The sequence below is a fragment of the Amblyomma americanum genome, chromosome 2 (assembly GCF_052857255.1).
Source record: "Amblyomma americanum isolate KBUSLIRL-KWMA chromosome 2, ASM5285725v1, whole genome shotgun sequence".
NCBI classification, from domain to species: domain Eukaryota; kingdom Metazoa; phylum Arthropoda; class Arachnida; order Ixodida; family Ixodidae; genus Amblyomma; species Amblyomma americanum.
Window position 1 is genome coordinate 195,033,167 of NC_135498.1, and position 25,424 is coordinate 195,058,590.

Below are 25,424 nucleotides of genomic sequence, written 5' to 3' on the forward strand. Positions count from 1 at the left end.
AATGTTGCTCACAGGAGTTTAAACTCAAAGTTGCGCTTGCTACAGTATTCTTCAAAGGGGAAAGAAAAATGACCCGAATAATTATCGCCCCATTTCAGTGCTGCCACTGTTTTTGAAAGCAGCTGGGCGTATAGTTTAAAAGCGAGTATATAGCTTCTTTCAAGCTAGAATTTTAATTTGTGAAGCGCAGTATAGCTTTCAGCAAGGTAAATGAGTCCAAAAAGCACTAATAAAGATCAACAATTGTTTAATACAGAATTTTGAAAATTGGCTTGCCACTGCTGGAATATTTCTAGACTTTTGCAAGGCTTTTGATTCGGTTACGCATTCAATTTTACTTTAAAATTTAGAGATATACGGAATTCGTGGAATTGCCAATAAACTTTTGGAGAGTTATTTAAATACACAGAGGCAATACACGAAAATACTTGATATAAAATCTGAATTTCGTTTAGTAAACTTTGGCGTCCCCCAATGTTCTATTCTAAGACCGCTTTTGTTCATTTTATATATCAATGACATTGTGGATATTTATTTAGCTTCTAATATTGTGTTGTATGCCGATTACTCAAATGTATTCTTTTCCGGCACTAACCTACAAACGCTTGAACAGCAATCAAACGTCTGCCTAAAAGAGTTAATGATCTGGCTCTCTGTTAAACATCTTGAACTGAAAGTTAAAACAAAATTCATGTTTTTCCACTAAAAAAATAAGCAAGTAGATCACCAGACCTCATTTCAGTTTAAACACTTAACAATTAAAGAAGTGCATAGCGTTCGGTTTCTTGGTGGGTATTTCTGCAGTGGTCTAGGGTGGACCGATCACGTGAATAACGTCACATTGAAAATGGCCAGATCTTTATGTGTGAGTTTATCGAATAAGACACCTTCTCCCACAGCAGAATAAAAATAATTATATTTTGCTCTCGTTCACTGTCATCTAGAATATTGTAATCTAGTATGTGGTATCTGTAATAAAACTGATTCACATAAATTATTTTCTCTCCAGAAAAGAGCCTTGCGTGCCTTATGTACAAGTCCAACTGATGAAAAAAATCTCTTCAAAACTTTTTATGCACGCAGTTTATTTCGCTTTTACAACTTTACCTTAGCGACTCACATGTTTTCTAAGATTCAAGAGGATTTCACTTCTTTCCAGAATATATAACTTTCTGGAAACATTAAATACGAATTGACCGTGGTCTCCCAATCTACTACAAGACCCAGAACGAATTATAGAACAGAAAGTACAATTAACCAAATTGCAGCCTTATGTAATGCGCACCCATCTTTAGTGGAAATAGCTCGAGAAGCTACGAGCTCTAGTGCCATTAAGATGAAATTGGATTTGCTCTTTCCTGTTTTGTGATTTTGCAGTTATTTGATATTAGTTTGCACTGTCTTTTTTTATCAGTGTTGTTCATTTTTTGTTATCTGTATGTTTATGCTCCAGTGTGTGTTATCAATTTTGCGAATGATTTTCGTGTTTCTAGTTGTAAGCTGTGTTGTATTGTTATGGTTAGCCAGTTCGGGCGTAACGGTGGCATGTGTTTCTCTTTTTTTGTTTAGATTTTAGGAATGTCTTTCTCTTTTGTCTGTGTGATCAGGTTTGCTACCCGGAAGTGTTCTGTTCTTTACTTGTAAAGGGATTTTTTTTGTTGTAAATGTGATTTGCCGTTTAGTCACCAGATTCTTGATATGTAAGCCGGGGTGCAGGCCTCGTCAGAAGGCATGATTTGTCTGTTTTCCTCTCTCTCTATTGTAAATATTGTAAATATGGCCGAATAAACTTTTCAAACAATTACTGAAACAGTTTTGTCCGAAAAAAGGAGTCACTGAAGGTCCTGGCTATTTCAAACGGCTGAAGACATGCAATGTCATTGTTTGTGACAGGATCAATGACACAAAAGCTTCCATTCCTTTTCCAAAAGGAATGCGACTTGCCACAATTGCCTTGAGTTGCTGCCGAACTGACCAAGACACTGCTAATAGCAACAGTTCTTTGCTTTCTTTATTTTCCTGTTGTGGCAGTTGCACAATGTACTGTATCGTGCAGGCAGATCAAATTTAAAGGTATGTTTTTAGTTGTTTATACAGGTTATGTCGTTTGCGCATTTCGCTTAGGAAGTTCCCACTCAACTCACACTTCTCAGGCACGGGAAGAATTTTTTTGCACTTTTCTTCTTGTACGAAAATGCCATAATGAAACAATTTCTGAGAACTGCGGAAATGCTTTTTGCGAAGGTTCATTTCTAAGGGTGGTAGGCCCGTGTTAGTCACGGATTCCGAAAATTCGTCTTTGTAGAGTACTTTCTTTCGTCCCATCCAGAAAAGAGCCTTCAGGCCTGCTCAATCGATGTCAAAGACTTGTACTTCTCACCTCCGCGTGCCGCTCTGGTAGATTATGATCAGGACAGCATGGATCGCTTCGGTGTTGTCTCCTTTCAAAATGATGCCTGCGTTTCGTGCGGCGGCTTTCTCGAACTTTTGCAGTTTTATATGAAAAATACCTTTATATCCTGGAACAACGAACCCTAGGCTTCCTACAAAAAGAAGGTCTATGCATTGGCTCCTGTACAGCACCAGTGCTCAGTGATTTGTTCTAAAGCTACATTGACAGAGCCCTGAAGAGGCACCTTGAAGGTTCAAAAGTTTTTAAGGATTTTAATTTTGTTGATGATTTTCTAGTGTTAATTGACTGACCAGAACTCCCTTCAGCACGAAGCTAGCAAGATCTTAGCAGCCTTCCAGAATAATCTCAACCATCTAAAACTAACCCATGGACTACCACCTGACGGGGAAATACGCTTTCTAGATATGAACTTTTCACGCACCGACAACCACGTTTGCTGGAGCTACGCACCTCGCGGCAATAAGCCCCTCTTAGCTTTTGGCTCAGCCCAATTAAAACTGGCAAAGTGTGGAGTCATTGCGCTTTGTTTTAGAAAGGCCTTGACAAAAAGTTGCCACCACTGCATGCCCCACAGCTTCCACAAAAAAGTCAACCGGTTATCCGCCGCTGGCTTCCCTGTTCCTCTTCAGGTCTCGGTAGCAGAACGCAATCTCAGAAACCGTAACAGTCGTGAAGATATCGCACAGAAGTCTATCGATAAGAAAAATTTGCGGTGCTCCCTTACGTGCACAGTGTCTTCCACAAGTTAAAAAAGCTCGCGCAGAAAGCAGACGTCAGGGTTGTGTTTACGGCCACTCTTAAGTTGAACAAGCTTTGCAAGATCACGAAGCCATACCCCTCGGTCAAGCAAGCATGTGGCATCAAACACCAAACTGCTTACGTGAACTGTATTGATTGTGTCGTTTACTGCATCCCTCTATCTTGTGGCAAGGAGTATGTTGGACAAACAGGCTGTTGTCTCAAGGACCGGCTACGCCAGCACAATAATCTTGTTTAAAATTCGTCCGGAAGCAACGTAGCCATTCACTGCAGTAAGTGCCGGAAGTGTGCTCTACTAATTGTTTTATCAGTGTCATATTATCGGACGTAGTAGAGATCAACTTACCCCAAAGATTATCGAAGCACAGAAAATTGCCTCACTGGGAAGCACTTGTGTCAGCGCTCCTTCCCTTTCATTGTCAACAAAAGAACTCGCATTCCTAAGTGTATACGTGAACGTAATCTTGCACACGTTTTCTGGTTTCTGCCATTCTCGGCAGCTGCTCTTTTATCGCACACGAACAGTCCTCTGCCGTGTCATATTAGCCTTTGACCACTGTTTGAAGCACTTGAGGATTCATGAAATTAACAGTTGCAAGTAGCGCTCGTCCTGTCTGTTTCTTCTTTGTTCATGTTCTTTTAGGGCTGGCGAAAAATGAGAAACGCGCACCGACTAGTCTGGGTCGCCACTCTTCTGTTGAATACGTAACGTAATCTTGAAATCAAGTGTTATTGTGGCATTGATTTGATGAAAATGAAAATACGGTAATGATTTGTTATGTGTACATGAAGGGTACCTGCCTCTCGTGGTTATGCAAATGTTAGTACGCAATTTAATATTGTGCGCTCATTTAGGTGAGGTGAGGTGGAAGGCTCAACAAACAGTCGAAACCGAATTTTTGAAAGCAGCTACTATAAAGGGGTAAAATAGGCAAAACTTCACTAAGAAGGTTAATATTATTGTATCCTATATTAGCGACATTCTTGTTTTCTGAAGTAAAAGCGTCTAGGGATCCATCGAGAGGGGAGAAAAAGGTAAAGTAAGATGAAGATGATGATCGGTATACGCAAAAAAGAACAAAGTACTTGTTATCAACATGAAGAAATTGAGGATTGAACTCTACAGCAACAGATTCATATTTTTCATACTTGCAATCTAGGTCATAGCGAAGCCTGTGGTTGATGACATGAAAACAGCTACGCCTCCATGACTGCTACAATCGGGGACAGATTTCTATGGCTAAGCAGTGGAAGCTACGAGGGCGACGCGCGAGGCTTCCGCAAGTGCGCTCTTATTACGCGCTCACGAGAGAGGGGGTGGGGGGAGGGGGGGCTTTTGTGGTGGCCTGCGTAGTCATCCCCGGTTATAGTCTCTGTATGGCAGCAATCAGCTGAGTAGGAAGGGAAGGAAAATAGGCTTCTGTCATCATCGCAGAGCCAAGTAATGCTGATATAAAAGCGGGAAGAGAGCGTGAAGAGAAGCAAATATAATGTCAGGGTAGTGTCTGCACAAACATCTTGCGTTAAAATGAACCGTTGATCAGTAATTCGTTCGAGAGCAGAACGTGGCAATTATGTTTCTGTCGTTTTCATTTTCGGCTGGGACGCGTTAACAACGTCAGGATCGACAGGCAAGCTGGAACCGTCAATTTTATCCCCAGCTGTCTCAATGATGAGGGTGGAGCCTTGACATCCGGTACCCAGGATGCGTTTGATCCCAATGTTGTTCATTTTTGAATACTACTGTAGATCAGCCTGCAAGCTAGAGTGCTGTTTCTTACCTTGATTTCTTTGCATTGGGCACTAGGTGAGGTGTTTCCCAGATTCAGCTCTTTGTTTTCATTAAAAAGCGCAACTTTTTTTGTGCGCATTTCTTCAACAACGTCGTTGAGGAACTCATCCTGGCTGAACACCAAGCTATCAACATCGTCTTCAATTCCTCTAAAATCGGTGCCTGTAGACAACTTTAACAGCGCGTTTGTCTAATATGTTTCATTCAACTGATTGAGCTGATTTATTATCTTTGATTCAGTTCCTTCAGTTCTCTCCGCAAGCTCAGCACAAGATTACGTAGTGAAAATTTCATTTTGGATGGTGAACTGGGCCGGTTGTAGAGAATTCACACTGAAATAAACCAGCGCGAGGAACACGGACTCAGAGAGGAGAGGAGAAAGACGGCGCTGTCTCGTAAATGAATTGTTTAATAAACGGCAGCAGCTCAGTTATAATCCCGAGGTATGTGGATGCGAGACTGGTGGTGCAAACCAAAAAATCACGACTGTGCACCGATAATGCAAAGAAAAAATGCACATTCCCCGTCATACAATTAAAAGGAGAGACGGCTAACGAAATCGCGCCCACCTCTCCATATATGAAAGGGTTCAGGAGCTCCTCGTGTTAATAGATCGCGATGACAGAATAAAATTTGAGCATCTCAGGAAGGAGATAAAACTGAAAAGAAAATTGCCTGGGATTCAACCCGGCTGCACCTAGGTCAAAGTGCCGAAGCTCAGTTAAGCATGGGCATACGGGGTTTGCTGTGGTTTATTTTTAACGCTTATCAGTGGCCTGACTTGATAGTTGCTTGTTGAAAGAGCAGGCTGTCATGAAGTCCGTGAAGTAGTTTGCTGCGGCTAGAATTTGGTTAACTTCTAAGCGGAGGAAACGGCAGCGTGCGCTACAAGCTTCCTCTGTCGTTGTTCGCGCCGCTGCTTCGCCAGACGAGCCCCTCGTTTGTGTTCGGTTGCTGCTTAAATCTTAGCACGTTTCCTCGCTCCGTGTTTCGCCAACGCGCACTCCCGACGTTCTTCATCATCAGATTCAATCAGCCGTCTACGATGCACAGCCGAAACACTGGCTACAGCGCGCGAAACCTCCGTGGCTATCTGCGAACGTGGAGAAACCCTTCGCGCTCTTTATTATCCTTCAGATGAACGACGAGTCACGTCCTTCAGCGCAACTGCGAGGTGTGCGGTGAATCACGTTGTTCAACGCACTTGCGAAGGCGAGCGAACCACGCTCGTTTCCCGCGTCGCAGCTGCGCCGAGGCGCTGCGAGTCGCACGATATGACGTCACAACCACACCCGCGCTCCGCCGCTCTGAGGCCATTAAATTGTAGGTACTGCAATCAACGCACATTGATTTTAGCAGGGTGTTGCAAGCATGATTTAAAACAATGGCATGTACAGAAAAAAATGCACTGAGCACTGGTTATACAATAGAAAGGCCAATAAACACACAAGGCACAGCTGGGTTAAACAAGAACAAATAAAGAAAAAGGTTAAATTATCACACACACACACACTTACGGCAAAGAAGCCAATTAGCAAATATTGCATGAAATAGCATTATTGTAAATTTGATAAAAACGCAGTTAACGTTGGTGGAGAGACGCCATTGTTTTTCAGCTGATTCCAATCAACTATTGTGCGGGGGAAGACTGAAAACTTGAAAGTGAGGTTACGCGAGGAAACCGTGGCAATATTAGTTAGATTATGTCTTTGACGAATCGCGTATCCGGAAGAGAAAGTTCTGATATTAGCTATGTCTGTTTGATAGCGGCTATTAATTAATTGGTGCAAAAACTTCAGTCGTAATGATTTGTTTGCGCCAAGGGCGAAATATTCGCCCTCTTTGAATGATCTGTAACAGAAATTCTGGTGAATGTGTTATAAGTGAAACCCGCAGCTCTTCTCTGCACTTAGGGTCCCACATAATGACTGCGCATTCTAAAACAGCCAATAAGACTTATTTATAAGCCAACAGACGCACAGCGGAGTAGAAAACGGAAGCGCACACCTGAGGGAAAAGTTTACTATTAGCATTTGCGTTTAACAGTACCTCTTGCTGGGCTCGATGGTGTAACAATGTGTAACAAAAGTAAAACTAACGCTAATTTTTACACAAACCACACAAACACCAGACAGGACGGGCGCTGTCCTGTATGGTCTTTCTGTGTGGTTTGTGTAAAAATTAGCGCTGTTTTTACTTTTGCTAGGCAATAGCATTTGCGATTACGTAGTTAATATGGGTACTCCACTTAAGATCCTTCGAGATCCACAGCCCTATGTACTTACAGCTGCTTACTTCAGAAAGCAAGGCATTATTAATACTGTAGAAAAAATCAAAAGCTTCTTCATATGCGTTACTCTCATGAACACCGTTATTTCAACATTGATAACCATATGCCACTTATGACACCAAGAAACAACATTTAGAAGCGCACTGTTCAAAAATAATTGGTCAGATATGCTGTTCATTTCAGAGTAGAGAACATAGTTTTTGGCAAAAAGTTTTATGTTATCTGGAATATCCTCCACAATATCATTAATATACAACAAAAACAAAAGCGGCCCTAACACGGATCCCTGAGATACTCCCGAATCAACCGTTACTGATGCGGAGAAAATGTCACGAAAAGAAACAAATTGTTTTTTGCTTTCTTGGTACAATACAATGGATTCTATTAACTCATTATTACGAAAAACTTGATGCAATTTATGAAGTAGCTTTCTGTGAGAAACATTATCAAATGTCTTCGAGAAATCCATGAATAATGCGTCAATTTGAGTGCCTTTATTAATTGAAGTTGCAAAATCATGGATAGTTTCAATCAGCTGAGTACACGTCGAAAACGCTTTTCTATAACCATGTTGATACTTGGTTAGAAAATTGTGTTTATCAAGAAATTCCAGCACTTGATTACGAAAACTGTGCTCTAGTTATTTGTAGGTTGTTGATGCAAGCGATATTGGGCGATAGTTTTTAATGAAGTCTCTCTTTTCACTTCTATGTAACGGTTTGATCCGGGCCATAATCCAATCATTTTGTAGTTCAGCGTCGCGTAATGATTTTCTAAATAAAACATGCAAATTGTAAACCCACTCAGCATATCTTTGAATAAATGCATTTCGGATATTGTCTGGTCCCGGGAACTTTTTTACATTCAGTTTTAAAAGCATGTTGAAAATACCTTGTACAGAAATTGTGAGATCAGGCATACATGTCAAGGCGATATCAAAAGAGGGTAGGGCACCATCATCTTTCGTAAAAGGATTTAAAATGGTCATAAAATGGCAGTGGCTTAGCTCGGCTATGCAGAATATATGTAGCGAAAGCAAGTGTGAAAGTCCCCGGTTGGCTTCGTTCACATATTCCACAACGTATGAAACACAGGCATAAACATCCAGTATGAGCTGTAGGTCCATGTTTGATTTCAGCACTGAGGCTATCCAAGGACTGAAGGGGTCGCGTCACTCTTACACCAATTCTCTGGACTAACGGCACGTTGTTCTTCGGTTTCTTGAGCCCACCGCTGAAGTGTCTTGGTGGCATTCCATCGTTCGGCTCTGTCGCTGCTGCTAGCGGTCGAGACACCGGACGTTAAACGAGCCTGTCTCGCAGCGGCATATTCATGGCCGCGCTTAGCCAGTCGTTCGGCGCGCTGTTCGTGCGTTTCCTGGGCGATTCGTTTCCTCTTCATCTCGTTCCACTGTCGATTCCAGGCCTCCTCCAAATTATCAGAATTGTCGCCGTCCATAAGTCGCCTCAACTGTGGTTGCTGCGCCAGCTCTCCTTTTCAATACTGTGACATCTTATCACGCATGCGACGCAGCTGTCGAAGGTCGTCCTGGCCTTGGACTTGAAAGGAGCTTTTGACAACATCAAACACAGTGTCATACTGACACACCTCAATGAAACCAACTGTGGCCGCAACACTTTCAACTATATCAAAGACTTCCTGACCGATCGAGCCGCACTAATCAGAATCAAAGAGGAAGAATTTGGTCCGTATCAAATGGGTACGCGGGGGACACTACAAGGCGCGGTGCTATCCCCCCTACTCATTCATTTGGCGATGCTCCATCTCCCAGACAAGTTGAATGGTATCGAAGGCATACGGCATGCGCTGTATGCCGATGATATCACGATCTGGGCCACAGAGGGACACTTAGGGCGCATGGAGGAATGCCTGCAAACAGTCGCTCACGTAGTGGATCGCTACGCAGGGCACTGTGGTCTCCAATGCGCACCCAACAAGTCTGAATTTGTGCACCTTAGGGCATCCCCTAAGGACACTACCCAAATACATCTCACCTTAACATGTGGCCCTATACACGAGGCCAAAGAGATTAGAATACTCTACTCTTCATCCATAACCAAAGAAGAGTAGACACAACATTGCACAAACTCCGCAAAGTTGGAGACCAAGTAGGCCGTATGGTCCGTCGCGTCTACAACAAGAGAGGGGGTTTGCGAAGCAGGAATGCCGTGCGGCTGGCCCATGCTTTCGTAATCAGCCGAATCCTCTATTCGGTCCCCTATCTACCCTTGCGGAAACACGACGAAGACAAAGTTGAGGTAATACTCCGCAACCGCAAAATGATGAAGAGGGCACTTGACCTTCCTGTGTCCACCTCCAATGCGAGACTTCTTGCATTGGGAGTTGTGAACACTTTTCAGGAACTCAAGGAAGCCCATCTCACAAATCAATACACGAGGCTAGCCCAAACGAAGTCGGGTCGGCACTTGCTAGCCCACCTTCACATCCAACATGATTTTCACATTCAGGAGCGGGTCCGAGTGCCCGAACTCTGAAGACGCGCCATCAGAGTTCTACCCCTCCCCACTAAGATGGACAAGGAGGATCATAGTGGTCGTCGTCAGGCTAGGGCGGGAGCCTTAGCGCACCACTATGGGAACAAACATGGTGTCTTTTACGTAGATGTAGCTGGGCCTACTCACGGGGGGTGGTACACAGCCGCGGTCATACATCGAGAAATACAGGTGGATGGGCTTTCCTTTCGAGCCCCAGGCACAACACAAGCTGAAGAGATTGCCATCGCCCTAGCTGCTTCTGATTCAAAATTCAAACACATAATAACGGACTCGCGTTCGGCATGTCGCAGTTATGAGGCTGGCTGGATAACTCCACTAGCTGAACGAATACTAAGGAACTGCAGCCGGGATACCGACCCTACACCCCGCATCCTGGTTTGGACTCCGGGCCATCAGAGCCTAGTAGGGAACGAAGCTGCAGACGCGGCGGCCCGAGCACTCATTCACCGGGCGTCCCCATTGGCTCCTGAGCACCTGGAACCTGAAGGTAGCTACTTACTCTCCTTCAAAGCTATCACATCCTATTATAAGGATAGGCATCGCCTCTATCCGGCCCCTGCAAAGGGACTGGGGAAAGCAAACGAACGCGTTCTACTCCGATTATTCACGAACACAATGCTCTGCCCGGCAGTACTAAAACACTTCGATCCCGCGTTCAGTGGCAGGTGCAAACACTGTGGGGAGGTGGCTGACACCTACCACATGGTTTGGGCTTGCCAGCGCAAATCATCTCTCTCCCCCCACCACAACCCTACCAGACAAGAATGGGAGGCGGCCCTGCTTGGCTGTTCGGACCTTCAGTCCCAAAAGGCTTTGGTCAAGAGGGCTAAGCTGGCGGCTTGGACCAATGGGGTCCCGGAAAAGGACTCCACCCATTGCGGGGCTCTTTAAACAGCCTCGCCTCTTTCATTAAATAAAGGCTTTTCACCACCACCGAAGCGAGTGGAGGCGAGCGCAACGACGAGGAACGCGGTGTCACGTCCTACCAAACAGCAGCGGCGGCGAGCGGCGCGGTGTGACGTCATGCCAGATGGCGCGGCGAGCTCAGTAACCTTTCGTAGCACAGTAACCTTTCGCGGCGAGGCGCGCGTTGTGACATCACGTGCCTCGATGGAGTACCGCCACGGCGAAATCGCGAGTTTGTGGCCAATAAAGCTTGCGCTTTAAAAACATTGGATATTATTTTCGAATCGGTTACCTGTTCCCCGTCTATTTCGAAGGTATCGCAGTCTAAGCACATAGGTGAAATAGCCCTCCAGAATTTTTCTGTTGATGCGGTTATAAATTTGGCTAGGAATTCCCAGCAGTAGCGTATTTAGTCTATGGCTACTTTATTCTTAATTTTAGAGGACAAATCTGAAATTATAGAAGCACTGGAGCAAGCTTTTCTCTCTTTAAGCCTTTTTAGCCGCCTCCGTAATTTAAAGTCTCCCTGGAAATCCACGGGCGCTTACTTTTTGGTTTCTTGACAATGGCGGGCACAAAGGACGTACAAGGTCACAATTTGTTTAAAACGGTGCCAAAGAAAATGTATGTTATCAGTACTATTGACGAAGTCCTGCAAATGAAAAGAAATTACATGTATGATTGACACGTCATCTCCATTAGAAAAATTAGGAAATGTAGAAGTCTTGCGGATTTGTTTTGTAGGGCCGCAAGGCACACTAAGAAGAACGGCACGCTGGTCAGAAGTACCGGGAACTACCTCACAGTGCACTTTAGGAACAATACTGCCGCTAATTAAAAGTACCCTTAATCCTTGTACGCTCTTCAACTACTTGCGAAAGATCAAAATCAAAGATCATATCCAGGCGAATATCGGCTGAGGCACCACTAAATTTACTGTATGACATAGTAGACGAGTTCACATTAGTCTTATTAAAGTCCCCTGTCAAAATAACCCAATCACGGGGCTTGACATGTGTGCTCATGTATTTCCCTAAGTCCTCTAGAACGTTTGTGGCGGACGTAGGTGGTCTGTACGTCGCTCCCAACAAATATCCAAAATTTCCATAGTAAGCTTTAAAAACAAATAGATTCTTTGTTAGGTACATCTGGCATTTTTAGAAAATTTAGGTATGCCGGGAAAACGATGCACACAACACCGGCATTAGTGCCGCGATCCTTTCTAAACAGACTGAAACCAGGTGGGACAAATTCGCTGTCATAAATTGCTTCCGTCAACCAAGTTTCGGTGTGTGAGTAGCAATGTCAGGATTATGCACCAAAAAAAGCCCCTCCAATTCTAAAGCCCTATTTACAATGCTCCGAGAGTTAATGTTCAGAATCTTAAGCGACCGCCGGTTTGTATTTATTTGTCTATTTCTTTTATTCCCATCGACACGATAACGACAGGCATTTTCTTCGTCCCGACCATACATGACGCCACCAGCGCTTAACTTATCATATAGACGCTTATCTTTCGCACCATTTGCCTTTTCCTCTGCTGCACTTTTTCATAACTGTTTAACGTACATCACGCACCCTTTTCGAAAAGTCTTCACAAGCAGAATATTTGCTGTCCTTCAGTTTGTTGCACTCCCTCAGTATGCATGCTTTGTCGCGGTATAGTCCAGAAATTTGCTAACAATCGGGCGTCTCTTATTACCAGTCTTTCCGACAAGCCTATAAATTCTTTCGATGCTAGTAACATTTACGTGCAATTTGCTCACGAATACTTCATCTGTTACTGCATTTACAGCAGCTGGGCATTTTCGGTATCAGACTCCTCTGCACCATAAATTATCGAATTATTTCTATGTCCCCTATTTTCAAGATCATGAACCTTTTCCATTTGAAGAAACGAGCTGTTTGTTCAGTCCAGATACGGTGGTCTGAAAATAATTTACCCTGGCTTCGTACGAAGCAAGAGCTGATATTTTCTTTACTACAATTTCGATTCTGCGTGTGAGGTAGGAAATTTTTTGTTCCATATATACTTATTTAAAATGCCTTAATTTCATCAGTTGCGAACTGCGTTTTGCTTTGACCAGCCAGCAATTCCTCCTGCATTTCCTTTCCGGTTGGCTCGGGGTTTCCTCTTTATCTCCGCAAAGCAAAAGATTGCTAGGCAAGCAAACTAGGCAACTCAAGAAGCACTTGACGCACAGTAGGCAGGGCAGCAGCAGCAGCAAACAACGGTCATCACTGCGGTAGAATTTAGAAGGCAAATAATTACTGACCTGTTGTGCAAATCAAAACGGATTGTTCAGCATGTTGCCGGTTGCCCTGCTGCGATGCCAACTGCCGATTAATGGTCTCGTTGCTTCTTTTAAAGCGGCTGTATCAGTCACGTGATATGGCCTTCTCGATGTCTCTGTGATGCCATGTGCCGGGACGAAGTCGATAGATTGGCGATCCAAGGCTAGGTGTGCCCCACGTATGAACTTTTCCATGTCCAGGCCAAGATTACAGGATGCCCTGATGCGTTCAGTTGCCAGAAAGGCGGCACAAGACGTTGGCTGCCAGCAAAGCAGGGCAGCCATAACCTGAAGTGCAAAGCATGCTGGATTTCTAAGCATGTTGCCGGTTGTGCTGCTTCAAAGCCCACTTGCTTCGGATTGACATCAACTTGAGGTTTTCCATGGGATAAGAAGAGCTTCGGCACTAAAAAGAAGTCAGTGTGCAAGTAGCTGCTCTATGGCGCTCAGATTTTTTTTTTCATCGTAATCAGGTAACGTGGGAAGTTGCTGAAAAGCCTTTTACACCTGAAGTGGTGGGGGTGATACTGCCCGCCGTCCGCTCGTTAAATCGTATGTTAGGGTATCTGCATTTTAACGCAACAGGATCACTCAAATTACTTCGTTCATTGCGCGAAAACCCCTCCGTCATCAGAAACCTGTGGCAAGCACGCGATATGTGAATTACGTCGTCTCCCCTCCTGGAGCAACAGGCCAGCGGGGTTCATTTACTTATTAATTTACCAACAGCCTCAAGCGGCATTACAGTGGGGGAGGGTAAACATAAATGAAAACATGACATAAGCAGTGTCAGCATGAAATGAAGTAAAAATCTCACAGCACCACAACACTTAAATCCTCATTATAACATAGAAAATAAAACATCGGACATAATACAAGCAGTGTCTGAAGGCAGGTTGTTACATCAGCGTATTGTTTTGAGAAAAAAAAAGACCATCGAAATACATCAGTTCTTGAGGCTGTCTCCCATACGTTGACACTGCCGTCTACGCGGACAGAAATATAATGAGGTGCAAGTATATATTTCTCCCTTTCATAACCAACAGAACAATGATAAATCGCGTAAAAAAATTCAGTCGCAACTGGCATTGGAAACGGACGCGGCAGCGTTCGTGTGCAGGAATCTGCCTTCCTGTCTATGCTGCGCCACGTCCATTCTCGTCGTAGGACACCAACCAGGACGCACGTTCAACGCTTACGTTCATCGGTGGGATGTCGTGCCAATCTCAACTTAATATTACTACTTCGCTAGTCACCGGAATCGACTTCGCGTTCTAGGACATACTCAGCGATACAAATCAGCGACAAGTAATGCTCTCGCTTTTGCACAGCATAAAAATTGCTTAGGCGCGCCCATAAATTGTTGGGCTTGGCATTATCGAAGAACAACCATTCAGCGGTGATTTTCTGGTTTACTCCCCACTTCCGCATGCGCGTGCCTCTGTATTATAAATCTGCTACGGTCGTTAAATAAACTTTTCAGTCGCGAGGCAGCGCCATGTTTGTCCTCTGCTCTACCAGTCCGTGTTTTTCGCCCTGCTTCATTTGAGTAAAAAAAATTCAGCCTGAAGCACAAAAACAAGGAAGCCATACCTGCGTGAGGCAATGCTGTGCACACGATACGGGATATATATAACAGCAGCGACAGCAAAACGAAATATAAGACAGATATACAAGGTGGTCAAGCACATGACGACTTGCACAATCAAAACGGCGTTCACCCACCGGTCTGCTGCAACTAATTCCGCTTGCCGAAGCTCCCTTTTTTAAGTAGGGCCAACATCATTTTTCAAAAAAAGTCCAATGCGCGTAGACGTTCCGTACAGCTCCGACACGAAGGTTATGATTTGTAATGATGCTGCTTGCACAACCGGAGTAGAATTTCGCTCTCACAACGGCTACATTCTTTCTAAAGCAAGCGACTTTTGCTCAATGTTGTGCGCGGTTAACTCAGTACAATGGCTCCTTTCAGCTTTCCGTCTTGTTCTCCTGGCCCAGAAGGTGAAGCGGCTGGACGAGAGGACCACCCACCAGTTCTTCATGCAACTGGCCAGCGCGCTGGCGTACCTGCACAAGAACGACGTCGCTCATCGAGACCTGAAGTGCGAGAACGTGCTGCTCACTACGGTGGACGTCGTCAAGCTCACCGACTTCAGCTTCGCCCGCTATTGCAGTGCGTAGACACAAGAGCACTTGTTTCCGTTCGGCAGGCTACGCGTGTAACGTTGGGAAGCAGGCGCTCCAAGATCAAGGGCAGAGAAGCGGCGACGGTCTCGTTTTTCGTCCCTTCTCCTGACTGTCGCGCCACCTGCGCCGTTCAGACGAAATTCTCAGCTCTTATTTGTGAAAGTGGGTGAACGCAACTAATAGCTGACAGCTCATCTCATAGGCAGCGCCACGTATGCTAGCCTCAGCAAGAGGTCACAGGGATTAGCCGCTCCGATGAAATGAAGAAGCACACGACCACAGTCGAAATTGAGGACTTCTCGAAAATGTTACGTGGTTCTTCTTCACGATGAGCAGGGTATCACCGGTGGCGCCTTTACATTTGACGAATATGACGAAACGATATAGCGTGGGTGCTTGGCAAGGCGTCTTCGTTCCTCTTGAAAGTTGCTTGCGTGGTCACGATAAATAGTGACTCTATAGAACAAAAGGCGCCTCAACAGGGCGTTATAGTTTTTCACGTTGTGTTTATGCATCCTTAAGCGCATCGCTAATACACTAGCCTCAGTGAAGTTAACTATACTAGAAAAGAGGCACGGGATTTTGAAGAGAACTTCTGGGAAGTTTTCAATGCACCCCGCCATGAAAAAAAAAAAACATTAGCTAAACGGCTCATTTCACCTATCGGCTTGGGCAGGTGGCTGGGTGGCGCGGCTGCTTCGCGTCAATAATAACGCGACGGCTGGGGTATAGCATTTTTGCAATGGGTAGCGCTAACTTGGACGGAACTACTTGGAACAGGGAAAGAGAGACGCTGAAGAGAACGAGCGCTAAACCTTCAACACTTTTATTATTCAGCTGGGGCAGGCTTTCTCACGAAAGCGGGAGAGGTTGTCACACAGTCGTGATTGTTTTCATACCGGATACGCGTATTCTGTTGTGGTGAGTTTGGCGGACGGGCTGCTCACATACTTTTCTTCTTTTGTTCTCATTGAGGCGATGTGGACTGTGCCACTGTGTGGTTCCGGTCGGACAACGAAAAAGTGTGGCCGCGTGCGGGGCGAGTCGGTGCACGTGAAGGATCGAACGTCGGAGCTCGGCTTCGAAATACTCGTGGCAGTGTGTGGCTGAGTGGCGAGACGTCCTTTTTGAAGCTGGCCGTTTGCCCAAGGTCAGCTAGCCTGCACCGGTTGGGCACCGAGATCCGGGGTCTGGTTTCCCCCGCAGCACCACGCTACCCTGCCGCAGACTCAAGCCTGCCTTTCCGTGGCCAGGCTGCCTACCGACAAGCACCTGCCTACTGATGCCAACTCCCGGTAGCCAAGCAGCCTACCGACAAGCACCTGCCTGCTGATGCCAGCTCCCTACAACCAAGCGTGCGCGCGCTAGTGAACGTCAGCGGCAGTGTCGTGAAGCGAAGAGTCGGTAGTCTTAAATCAACTTCTTCATCACACATCAGCGATTCAAGCAGCAACACCGCGCTAAAGGCTTTCGCCTCAACACACTTGAGATCAACAAAGTGTCCCCCTGAATTTTTTCATTTGCTTGTGACGCGAGATGCGACCGCACATATCCCGAATGATCGCAGTCTCGCGCGACTGCTTGCACGTTGGTCCAGACTGCTGTAGTTTCTTTGGCGGCATATATCTCGATGGATCCCTTTCAGACTTTATGTTGAATGAAGTCTAGAGCGGCGGGCATTTTGGTTGACGACCGCCGAGTGCGCTTGTTCCTAGCGCTGCCGCTGTCTCATGCAGTTCTTTGTGAACGCATCGTCTGCCCGATAACCATGTCCTTTGGTAGTCCTTTCCGCTGATTTCCTGACTGCCTGACTGCCGTCACCACACATCGACATCTGGAGGATGTGCTGATCTGCAGCTCTGATTTGCCCACAAATTGTACGCTGGTGTACAATCAACGTCTCAAGAGCTTCGCCGGCATCGTTGCCGCCGAATTTACATAGACAACCAAAGAAGATTTCACTTGGCAGCGGAGGCAGCACGCGGTGGCGAAGTAAAGCATTTATTCAAGGCTGTTTATATAAGAGAGTGAGAACCAGCCGTAAGAGCCACCCTTACAAATTCTAGGAGAGATCCCTAGTCCGGGACCCTTGGGGCTTCCGCGGCCGCTCTGTCCCTTACGACGAGGGCTCTTTGGCTCTGTAACGTAGAGCAGCCGAGCAGGGCAACTTACAGGCTCTCTCAGGTAGGTAGGGGGAGAGGAGGTAACCAGGGTTAGAGGGGCATCCCCACACCATGTGGTAGACGTACGAGAACGCACACCCACAATGCGGGCCCTCCCGGGTAAAAGCCGGATTAAAACATTGCAGCATTGCCGGGCACACTACCGTGTTGGTATATAAGCGAAGGGCTCAACGCTCCTCGCTTTTGATTAGCCCTTTCACAGGGGGATGAAAGCGGCTATGCTGTGTGTGATATAATTAAAGAATTTGTAAGTGATAGCCGGATAAGCTTCCGATACCTCAGGCGGCGATTGTCGGGCGAAGCCAGGTGGTTGAGCGCGCGGGCTAAGGAATCTGCAGCCTCGCTTCCCTCTCGTCCCCCATGTGATGGGGTCCAGATGACGACACGTGTGTCCAGCCGATCCCGGTACTCCCATCGATGTAAAAACTTGGCAGCGCGTTGGGCTACGCCTCCTTGTTCTAGATCTCGACAGGCTTCCCGGGAGTCGGTAACGGTAATCGGAGCGGAAGCTGATTCCTCGTCCTATTCACAGGTTTTCAACGTCCCAAAGTGCTGCTGCCGTGACTGTACCAGACCGCAGCTCGAAAGCTGCTTCACGTGCAACTACACCCATGTTCTAGGCCCCTGACTATCCCAAACACGTGACCATTATTCGCTGCCCGAAATGGTTAACAGGACTCCGCGGCCAACACCGGCTTTACTTGTCACAGGGGGCAGTACACGGAGCGAAAGTTAATTTATGATTATATTCACAAGTTTTCGACGTGCCAAAGAGCTGCTGCCGTGAATGTATCAGATAGTTCCTCCAAAGCTGCCTCGCCTGCAACTGCACCCAAGTTGTACGCCCTCGACCACGTCTGACTACCTCAACCACGTTTCGATTCATCGTAGACTGACCTGGTTAACAGGACGCCTCGGCGAACACCAACTTCACTTAGCAGTGGGGAACAGGGGAAGCGAAAGCTGATTTCTGCCTATGCTCACAGGATTTCAACGTGCCAAAGTGCTGCCGCCTTGAGTGTACCAGACCATTCCTCGAAAGCTCCTTCGCCTCACCCAGGTTCTACGCCCTCCTACTATCTCAACCACGTAACCAGTCATTGTAACTCCACCTGGTTAAAAGGACGCCTCAGCCAACAGAAGCACTTGGCTGTGGGGGCAGCACGGGGAGCGAAAGCTGGTTTATACTGATGCTCGCAGGTTTCCGACGTACTGTTATTTTGTGAGGCCGATCCTCGACAGTTGCTCCGCATGCAACTGCACTCAATCTACGCCCCCGATAATTTCAACCATGTGTGATCTGGTTGAAAGGATGCTTCAGCCAACACCGGCATAAGTATTGAGTGGGGGCAGCACGCGGAGCGAAAGCTAGTTTATAGTTTTGCTCACAGGTTTTCGACGTGCCAAAGTGCTGCTGCCGTCACTCTAATACATTGTTCCTCGAACGCTGTTTCACCTGCAACTGCACCCAAGTTGTATGCCCGCGATAATTTAAACCTCGTTACCATTCATTGTAACCTGACCTGGTTAAAAGGATGCATCGGCCAATACCGGCTTAACTCCGCAGAGGGGGCAGCACATGGAGCGAAAACTGATTTATACTTATGCTCACAGGTTTTCGATGTGGCAAAGTGCTGCTGACATGACTGCATTACACATTTCCTAGAAAGCTGTTTCACCTGCAACTGCACCCATTTTCTATGCCCCCGATAGTTTAAAAAACGTTACGATTAATTGTAACCTGAACTGGTTAAAAGGATTCCTCGGCCAACACCGGATTAACTTCGCAGTGGGAGCAGTACGCGGAGCGAAAGCTGATTTATACTTATGCTCACAGGTCTTCGATGAGGTAAAGTGCTGCTACCGTGACTGTATTACACCGTTCCTCAAAAGCTGCTTCACCTGCAACTGCACCCAAGTTCTATGCCCCCGATAATTTAAACCACGTTGCCATTCATAGTAACCTGACCTGGTTAAAAGGATTACTCGGCCAACACCGGCTTAACTTCGCAGTGGGGGCAGTACGCGGAGCGAAAGCTGATTTATACTTATGCTCACAGGTCTTCGATGAGGTAAAGTGCTGCTACCGTGACTGTATTACACCGTTCCTCATAAGCTGCTTCACCTGCAACTGCACCCAAGTTCTATGCCCCCGATAATTTAAGCCACGTCACCTTTCATTGTAACCTGACCTGATTAAAAGGATACCTCGGCCAACACCCGCTTAACTTCGCAGAAGGGCAGCGCACGGAGCGAAAGCTGATTTATACTTATGCTCACAGGTTTTCGACGTGCCAAAGTGCGGCAGTCGGGACTCCATTACACCGTTCCTCGAAAGCTGTTTCACCTGCAACTGCACCCAAGTTCTACGCCCCCGACAATTTCAACAACTTTACCATTCATTTTAACCTGACCTGGTTAAAAGGATGCCTCGGCCAACACCCGCTTATCTTCGCAGAGGGGCAGCGCACGCAGCGAAAGCTGATTTATATTTATGCTCACAGGTTTTCGACGTGCCAAAGTGCTGCTGTCGGGAATGTATTACACCGTTCCTCGAAAGCTCTTTCACCTGCAACTGCACCCAAGTTCTACGCCCACGACAATTTCAGCAACTTTACCATTCATTGTAACCGGACCTGGTTAAAAGGATGCCTCGGCCAACACCCGCTTAACCTCGCAGAGGGGCAGAGCACGGAGCGAAAGCTGATTTATACTTATGCTCACAGGTTTTTGACGTGCCAAAGTGCTGCTTTCGGGACTGTATTACACCGTTCCTCGAAAGCTGTTTCACCTGCAACTGCTCCCAAGTTCTACGCCCCCGACAATTTCAACAACTTCACCATTCATTGTAACCTGACCTGGTTAAAAGGATTCCACGGCCAACACCCGCTTAATTTAGCAGAGGGGACAGCTCACGGAGCGAAAGCTGATTTATACATATGCTCACAAGTTTTTGCTGTGGCAAAGTGCTTCTGCCGTGACTGTATTGCACCGTTCCTCCTAAGCTGCTTCGCCTTCAACTCCACCCAAGTTCTATGTCCCGACAATTTCAACCATGTGACTATTCATTGTAACCTGACGTGGTTAAAAGGATGCATCGGAAAATACCGGCTTAACTTCGCAGAGGGAGCAGCACATGGAGCGAAAACTGATTTATACTTATGCTCACAGGTTTTCGATGTGGCAAAGTTCTGCTGCCGAGACTGTATTACACCTTTCCTTGAAAGCTGTTTCACCTGCAACTGCACCTATGTTCTATGCCCGCGATAATTTAAAAAACGTTACCGGCTTAACTTCGCAGTGGGGGTAGTACGCGGAGCGAAAGCTGAATTATGCTTATGCTCACAGGTTTTCGATGTGTCAAAGTGCTGCTGCCGTGACTGTATTACACCCTTCCTCGAAAGCTGTTTCACCTGCAACTGCACCCATGTTCTATGCCCTCGATAATTTAAAAACCGTTACCGGCTTAACTTCGCAGTGGGGGCAGTACGCGGAAAAAAGCTGAATTACACTTATGCTCACAGGTTTTCGATGTGTCAAAGTGCTGCTGCCGTGACTGTAGTACACCGTTCCTCGAAAGCTGTTTCACCTGCAACTGCACCCAAGTTCTATGCCCCCGACAATTTCAACAACTTTACCATTCATTGTAACCTGACCTGGTTAAAAGGATGCCTCGGCCAACACCCGCTTAACTTCGCAGAGGGGCAGCGCACGGAGGGAAAGCTGATTTATACTTATGCTCACAGGTTTTCGACGTGCCAAAGTGCTGCTGTCGGGACTGTATTACAACGTTCCTCGAAAGCTGTTTCACCTGCAACTGCACCCAAGTTCTACGCCGCCGACAATTTGATCCACGTGACTATTCATAGTAACATGACCTGGTTAAAAGGATGCTCAGGCCAACACCGGATTAACTTCGCAGAGGGGACAGCACACGGAGCGAAAGCTGATCTATATTTATGCTCACAGGTTTTCGATGTGGTAAAGTGCTGGTGCCGTGACTGTATTACACCGTTCCCCGAAAGCTGCTTCACCTGCAACTGCACCCAAGTTCTATGTCCCGACAATTTCAACACGTGACTATTCATTGTAACCTGACCTGGTTAAAAGGATGCTCAGGCCACCACCGGCTTAACTTCGCTGAGGGGGCAGCACATGGAGCGAAAGCTGATTTATACTTACGCTAACAGGTTTTTGATGTGGTAAAGTGCTGCTGCTGTGACTTTATTACACCGTTCCCCGAAAGCTGCTTCACCAGCAACTGCACCCAAGTTCTACGCCCCCGATAATTTACACCACGTTGCCATTCATTGTAACCTGACCTGGTTAAAAGGATTCCTCGGCCGACACCGGCTTAACTTCGCAGAGGGGGCAGCAGACGGTGCGCAAGCTGATTTATACTTAGGCTAACAGGTTTTCGACGTGCCAAGGTGCTGCTGTCGGGACTGTATTACACCGTTCCTCGAAAGCTGTTTCACCTGCAACTACACCCAAGTTGTTTGCCCCCAACAATTTCAACAACTTTACCATTTATTGTAACCTGACCTGATTAAAAGGATACCTCGGCCAAAACCCGCTTAACTTCGCAGAGGGGCAGCGCTCGGAGCGAAAGATGATTTATACTTATGCTCACAGGTTTTCGACGTGCCAAAGTTCTGCTGTCGTGACTGTATGACACCGTTCCTCGAAAGCTGTTTCACCTGCAACTGCACCCAAGTTCTACGCCCCCGACAATTCCAACAACTTTAACATTCATTGTAACCTGACCTGGTTAAAAGGATGCCTCGGCCAACACCCGCTTAACTTCGCAGAGGGGCAGCGCGCGCAGCGAAAGCTGATTTGTATTTATGCTCACAGGTTTTCGACGTGCCAAAGTGCTGCTGTCGGGAATGTATTACACCGTTCCTCGAAAGCTCTTTCACCTGCAACTGCACCCAAGTTCTATGCCCCCGACAATTTCAACAACTTTACCATTCATTGTAACCTGACCTGGTTGAAAGGATGCCTCGGCCAACACCCGCTTAACTTCGCAGAGGGGCAGCGCACGGAGCGAAAGCTGATTTATACTTATGCTCACAGGTTTTCGACGTGCCAAAGTGCTGCTGTCGGGACTGTATTACAACGTTCCTCGAAAGCTGTTTCACCTGCAACTGCTCCCAAGCTCTACGCCCCCGACAATTGCAACAACTTCACCATTCATTGTAACCTGACCTGGTTAAAAGGATTCCACGGCCAACACCCGCTTAATTTAGCAGAGGGGACAGCACATGGAGCGAAAGCTGATTTATACATATGCTCACAAGTTTTTGCTGTGGCAAAGTGCTTCTGCCGTGACTGTATTGCACCGTTCCTCCTAAGCTGCTTCGCCTTCAACTCCACCCAAGTTCTATGTCCCGACAATTTCAACCATGTGACTATTCATTGTAACCTGACCTGGTTAAACGGATGCCTCTGCCAACACCCGCTTAACTTCGCAGAGGGGGCAGCAGACAGAGCGCAAGCTGATTTATACTTATGCTCACAGGTTTTCGACTTGCCAAAGTGCTGCGGTCGGGACTGCATTACACCGTTCCTCGAAAGCTGTTTCACCTGCAACTGCACCCAAGTTCTATGCCCCCGACAATTTCAACAACTTTACTATTCATTGTAACCTGACCTGGTTAAAAGGATGCCTCGGCCAACACCCGCTTAACATCGCAGAGGGGCAGCGCACGGAGGGAAAGCTGATTTATACTTATGCTCGCAGGTTTTCGACGTGCTAAAGTGCTGCTGTCGGGACTGTATTACAACGTTCCTCGAAAGCTGTTTCACCTGCAACTGCACCCAAGTTCTACGCCGCCGACAATTTGATCCACGTGACTATTCATAGTAACATGACCTGGTTAAAAGGATGCTCAGGCCAACACCGGCTTAACATCGCAGAGGGGACAGCACACGGAGCGAAAGCTGATCTATACTTATGCTCACAGGTTTTCGATGTGGTAAAGTGCTGGTGCCGTGACTGTATTACACCGTTCCCCGAAAGCTGCTTCACCTGCATCTGCACCCATGTTCTATGTCCCGACAATTTCAACACGTGACTATTCATTGTAACCTGACCTGGTTAAAAGGATGCTCAGGCCAACACCGGCTTAACTTCGCTGAGGGGGCAGCACATGGAGCGAAAGCTGATTTATACTTACGCTAACAGGTTTTTGATGTGGTAAAGTGCTGCTGCCGTGACTTTATTACACCGTTCCCCGAAAGCTGCTTCACCAGCAACTGCACCCAAGTTGTATGCTCCCAACAATTTCAACAACTTTACCATTCATTGTAACCTGACCTAGTTAAACGGATGCCTCGGCCAACACCCGCTTAACTTCGCAGAGGGGCAGTGCACGGAGCGAAAGCTGATTTATACTTATGCTCACAGGTTTTCGACGTGCCAAAGTGCTGCGGTCGGGACTGCATTACACCGTTCCTCGAAGGCTGTTTCACCTGCAACTGCACCCAAGTTCTATGCCCCCGACAATTTCAACAACTTTACTATTCATTGTAACCTGACCTGATTAAAAGGATGCCTCGGCCAATACCCGCTTAACTTCGCAGAGGGGCAGCGCACGGAGCGAAAGCTGAATTATACTTATGCTCACAGGTTTTCGACGTGCCAAAGTTCTGCTGTCGTGACTGTATTACACCGTTCCTCGAAAGCTGTTTCACCTGCAACTGCACCCAAGTTCTACGCCCTAGACTATCTGAACCACGTCACGTGTGGTACAACGCGACACAAAGCCAGCCACGAGCCCGTCGACCAAGCGGGACGGCCGGAGGGAGATTGTTGTGAGAGGTGTGGACGTATTTAGGCAAACGCTGAGAAACTGAAAAGAAACAGAAGGCTGCGAAGGAAGTGGCGGTGGAGAAGGAAGGAAAGGGTACGAAAGAAGAAGAAAAGGAACGAACGGAAGGTGAGCTGCAATCGAGAAGAAGCGGGAAAAAAAATTGGTGGGCGCTTAAGCTTCGCCTTTGAGAGTGAAACGCGACAGCTTGTTGTAGCACTGACAGGAAGTCCACGGAACGTCATCGCCCGTTCTTCGCGACGTCTTGCCCGTTAGACAAATCACTCTGCTACGTACGGTGAAACGGACGCGCGGAGCGGTAAACCACGTAGAAGCGCTACCAGGCGCCTTCCCGAAACGCGCGGGACTCAAGGTGCAGTCGTAGTTCGTCGGCACATCGTTCTCCACAAACCCGATGCCACTAACGCCAGCATAGCTTCCGCACCGAACGACCGGGCAGCAAGCCGCAAGCTTCTTGGTGAACGCGCTTTGGATGTGCGCTGCGTTGTTCGCCGCTCACCGCGTGATTCCTGCGTGCACGCACGGCCCCACTGCGCCCGAACGAGACGAGCGGGAGGCGCTGCTGTCGCGCGCTATCTGTTGTGGCAGTGGCGTACATTGCGAGGAGGAGGAGGAGGAGGAGGTATTTTTGGCTCTTAATGCCGCCGCGTTAAATTACTAGATGCTGACGAAAGGCCAGAAAATTCGCGTACGTCTGCCGCCTAGGTTCATAGAAAGCGACATCTTCCGGTCTGTGAGAATAATTAAGGTAACTGACGTAATAGACAGGCAGAATAATTTTCAAAGGCTTCAATTATCTCTCCGGTGGGGCGGATTCCTCTTGTGAGGATGCCTCGCCCAACATCGGCTTCACTTGGCAGTGGGGGCAGCACGCGGGGAGAAGGCTAATTTATTCTTATGCTCTCAGGTTTCCGAACAGCCAATGTGCTGCCGTGACAGTATCAGACCATTCCTCGAAAGCGGCTTCACCTGCAGCTGTACCCAAGTTCTATGCCCCCGACTACATCAACCACGTGGCGATTCATCGTAGATTGACCTGGTTGAAAGGATGCCTCAGCCAACATCGGCTTCACTTCGCAGTTGGGGCAGCACGCGGCGCGAAAGCTGATTTATACTTGTGCTCACAGGTTTCCGACGTCCCAAAGTGCTGCTGCCGTGACTGTATCAGACCGTTCCTCGAAAGTGGCTTCACCTGCAACTGCACCCAAGTTCTATGCCCCCGACAAT

The 25,424-nt window shown here is 47.0% G+C and overlaps 1 protein-coding gene across 1 annotated transcript in view; it reads left to right on the forward strand.

The window, feature by feature from the left end:
- Positions 1–25,424, forward strand: part of LOC144119395 (testis-specific serine/threonine-protein kinase 3-like) — a 984,587-nt gene that overhangs the window by 549,607 nt on the left and 409,556 nt on the right. Inside the window, exon 3 of the mRNA XM_077652021.1 lies at positions 14,990–15,164. Coding sequence (XP_077508147.1) covers positions 14,990–15,164 — 175 coding nt within the window. The remainder of the gene's footprint in view (positions 1–14,989; positions 15,165–25,424) is intronic.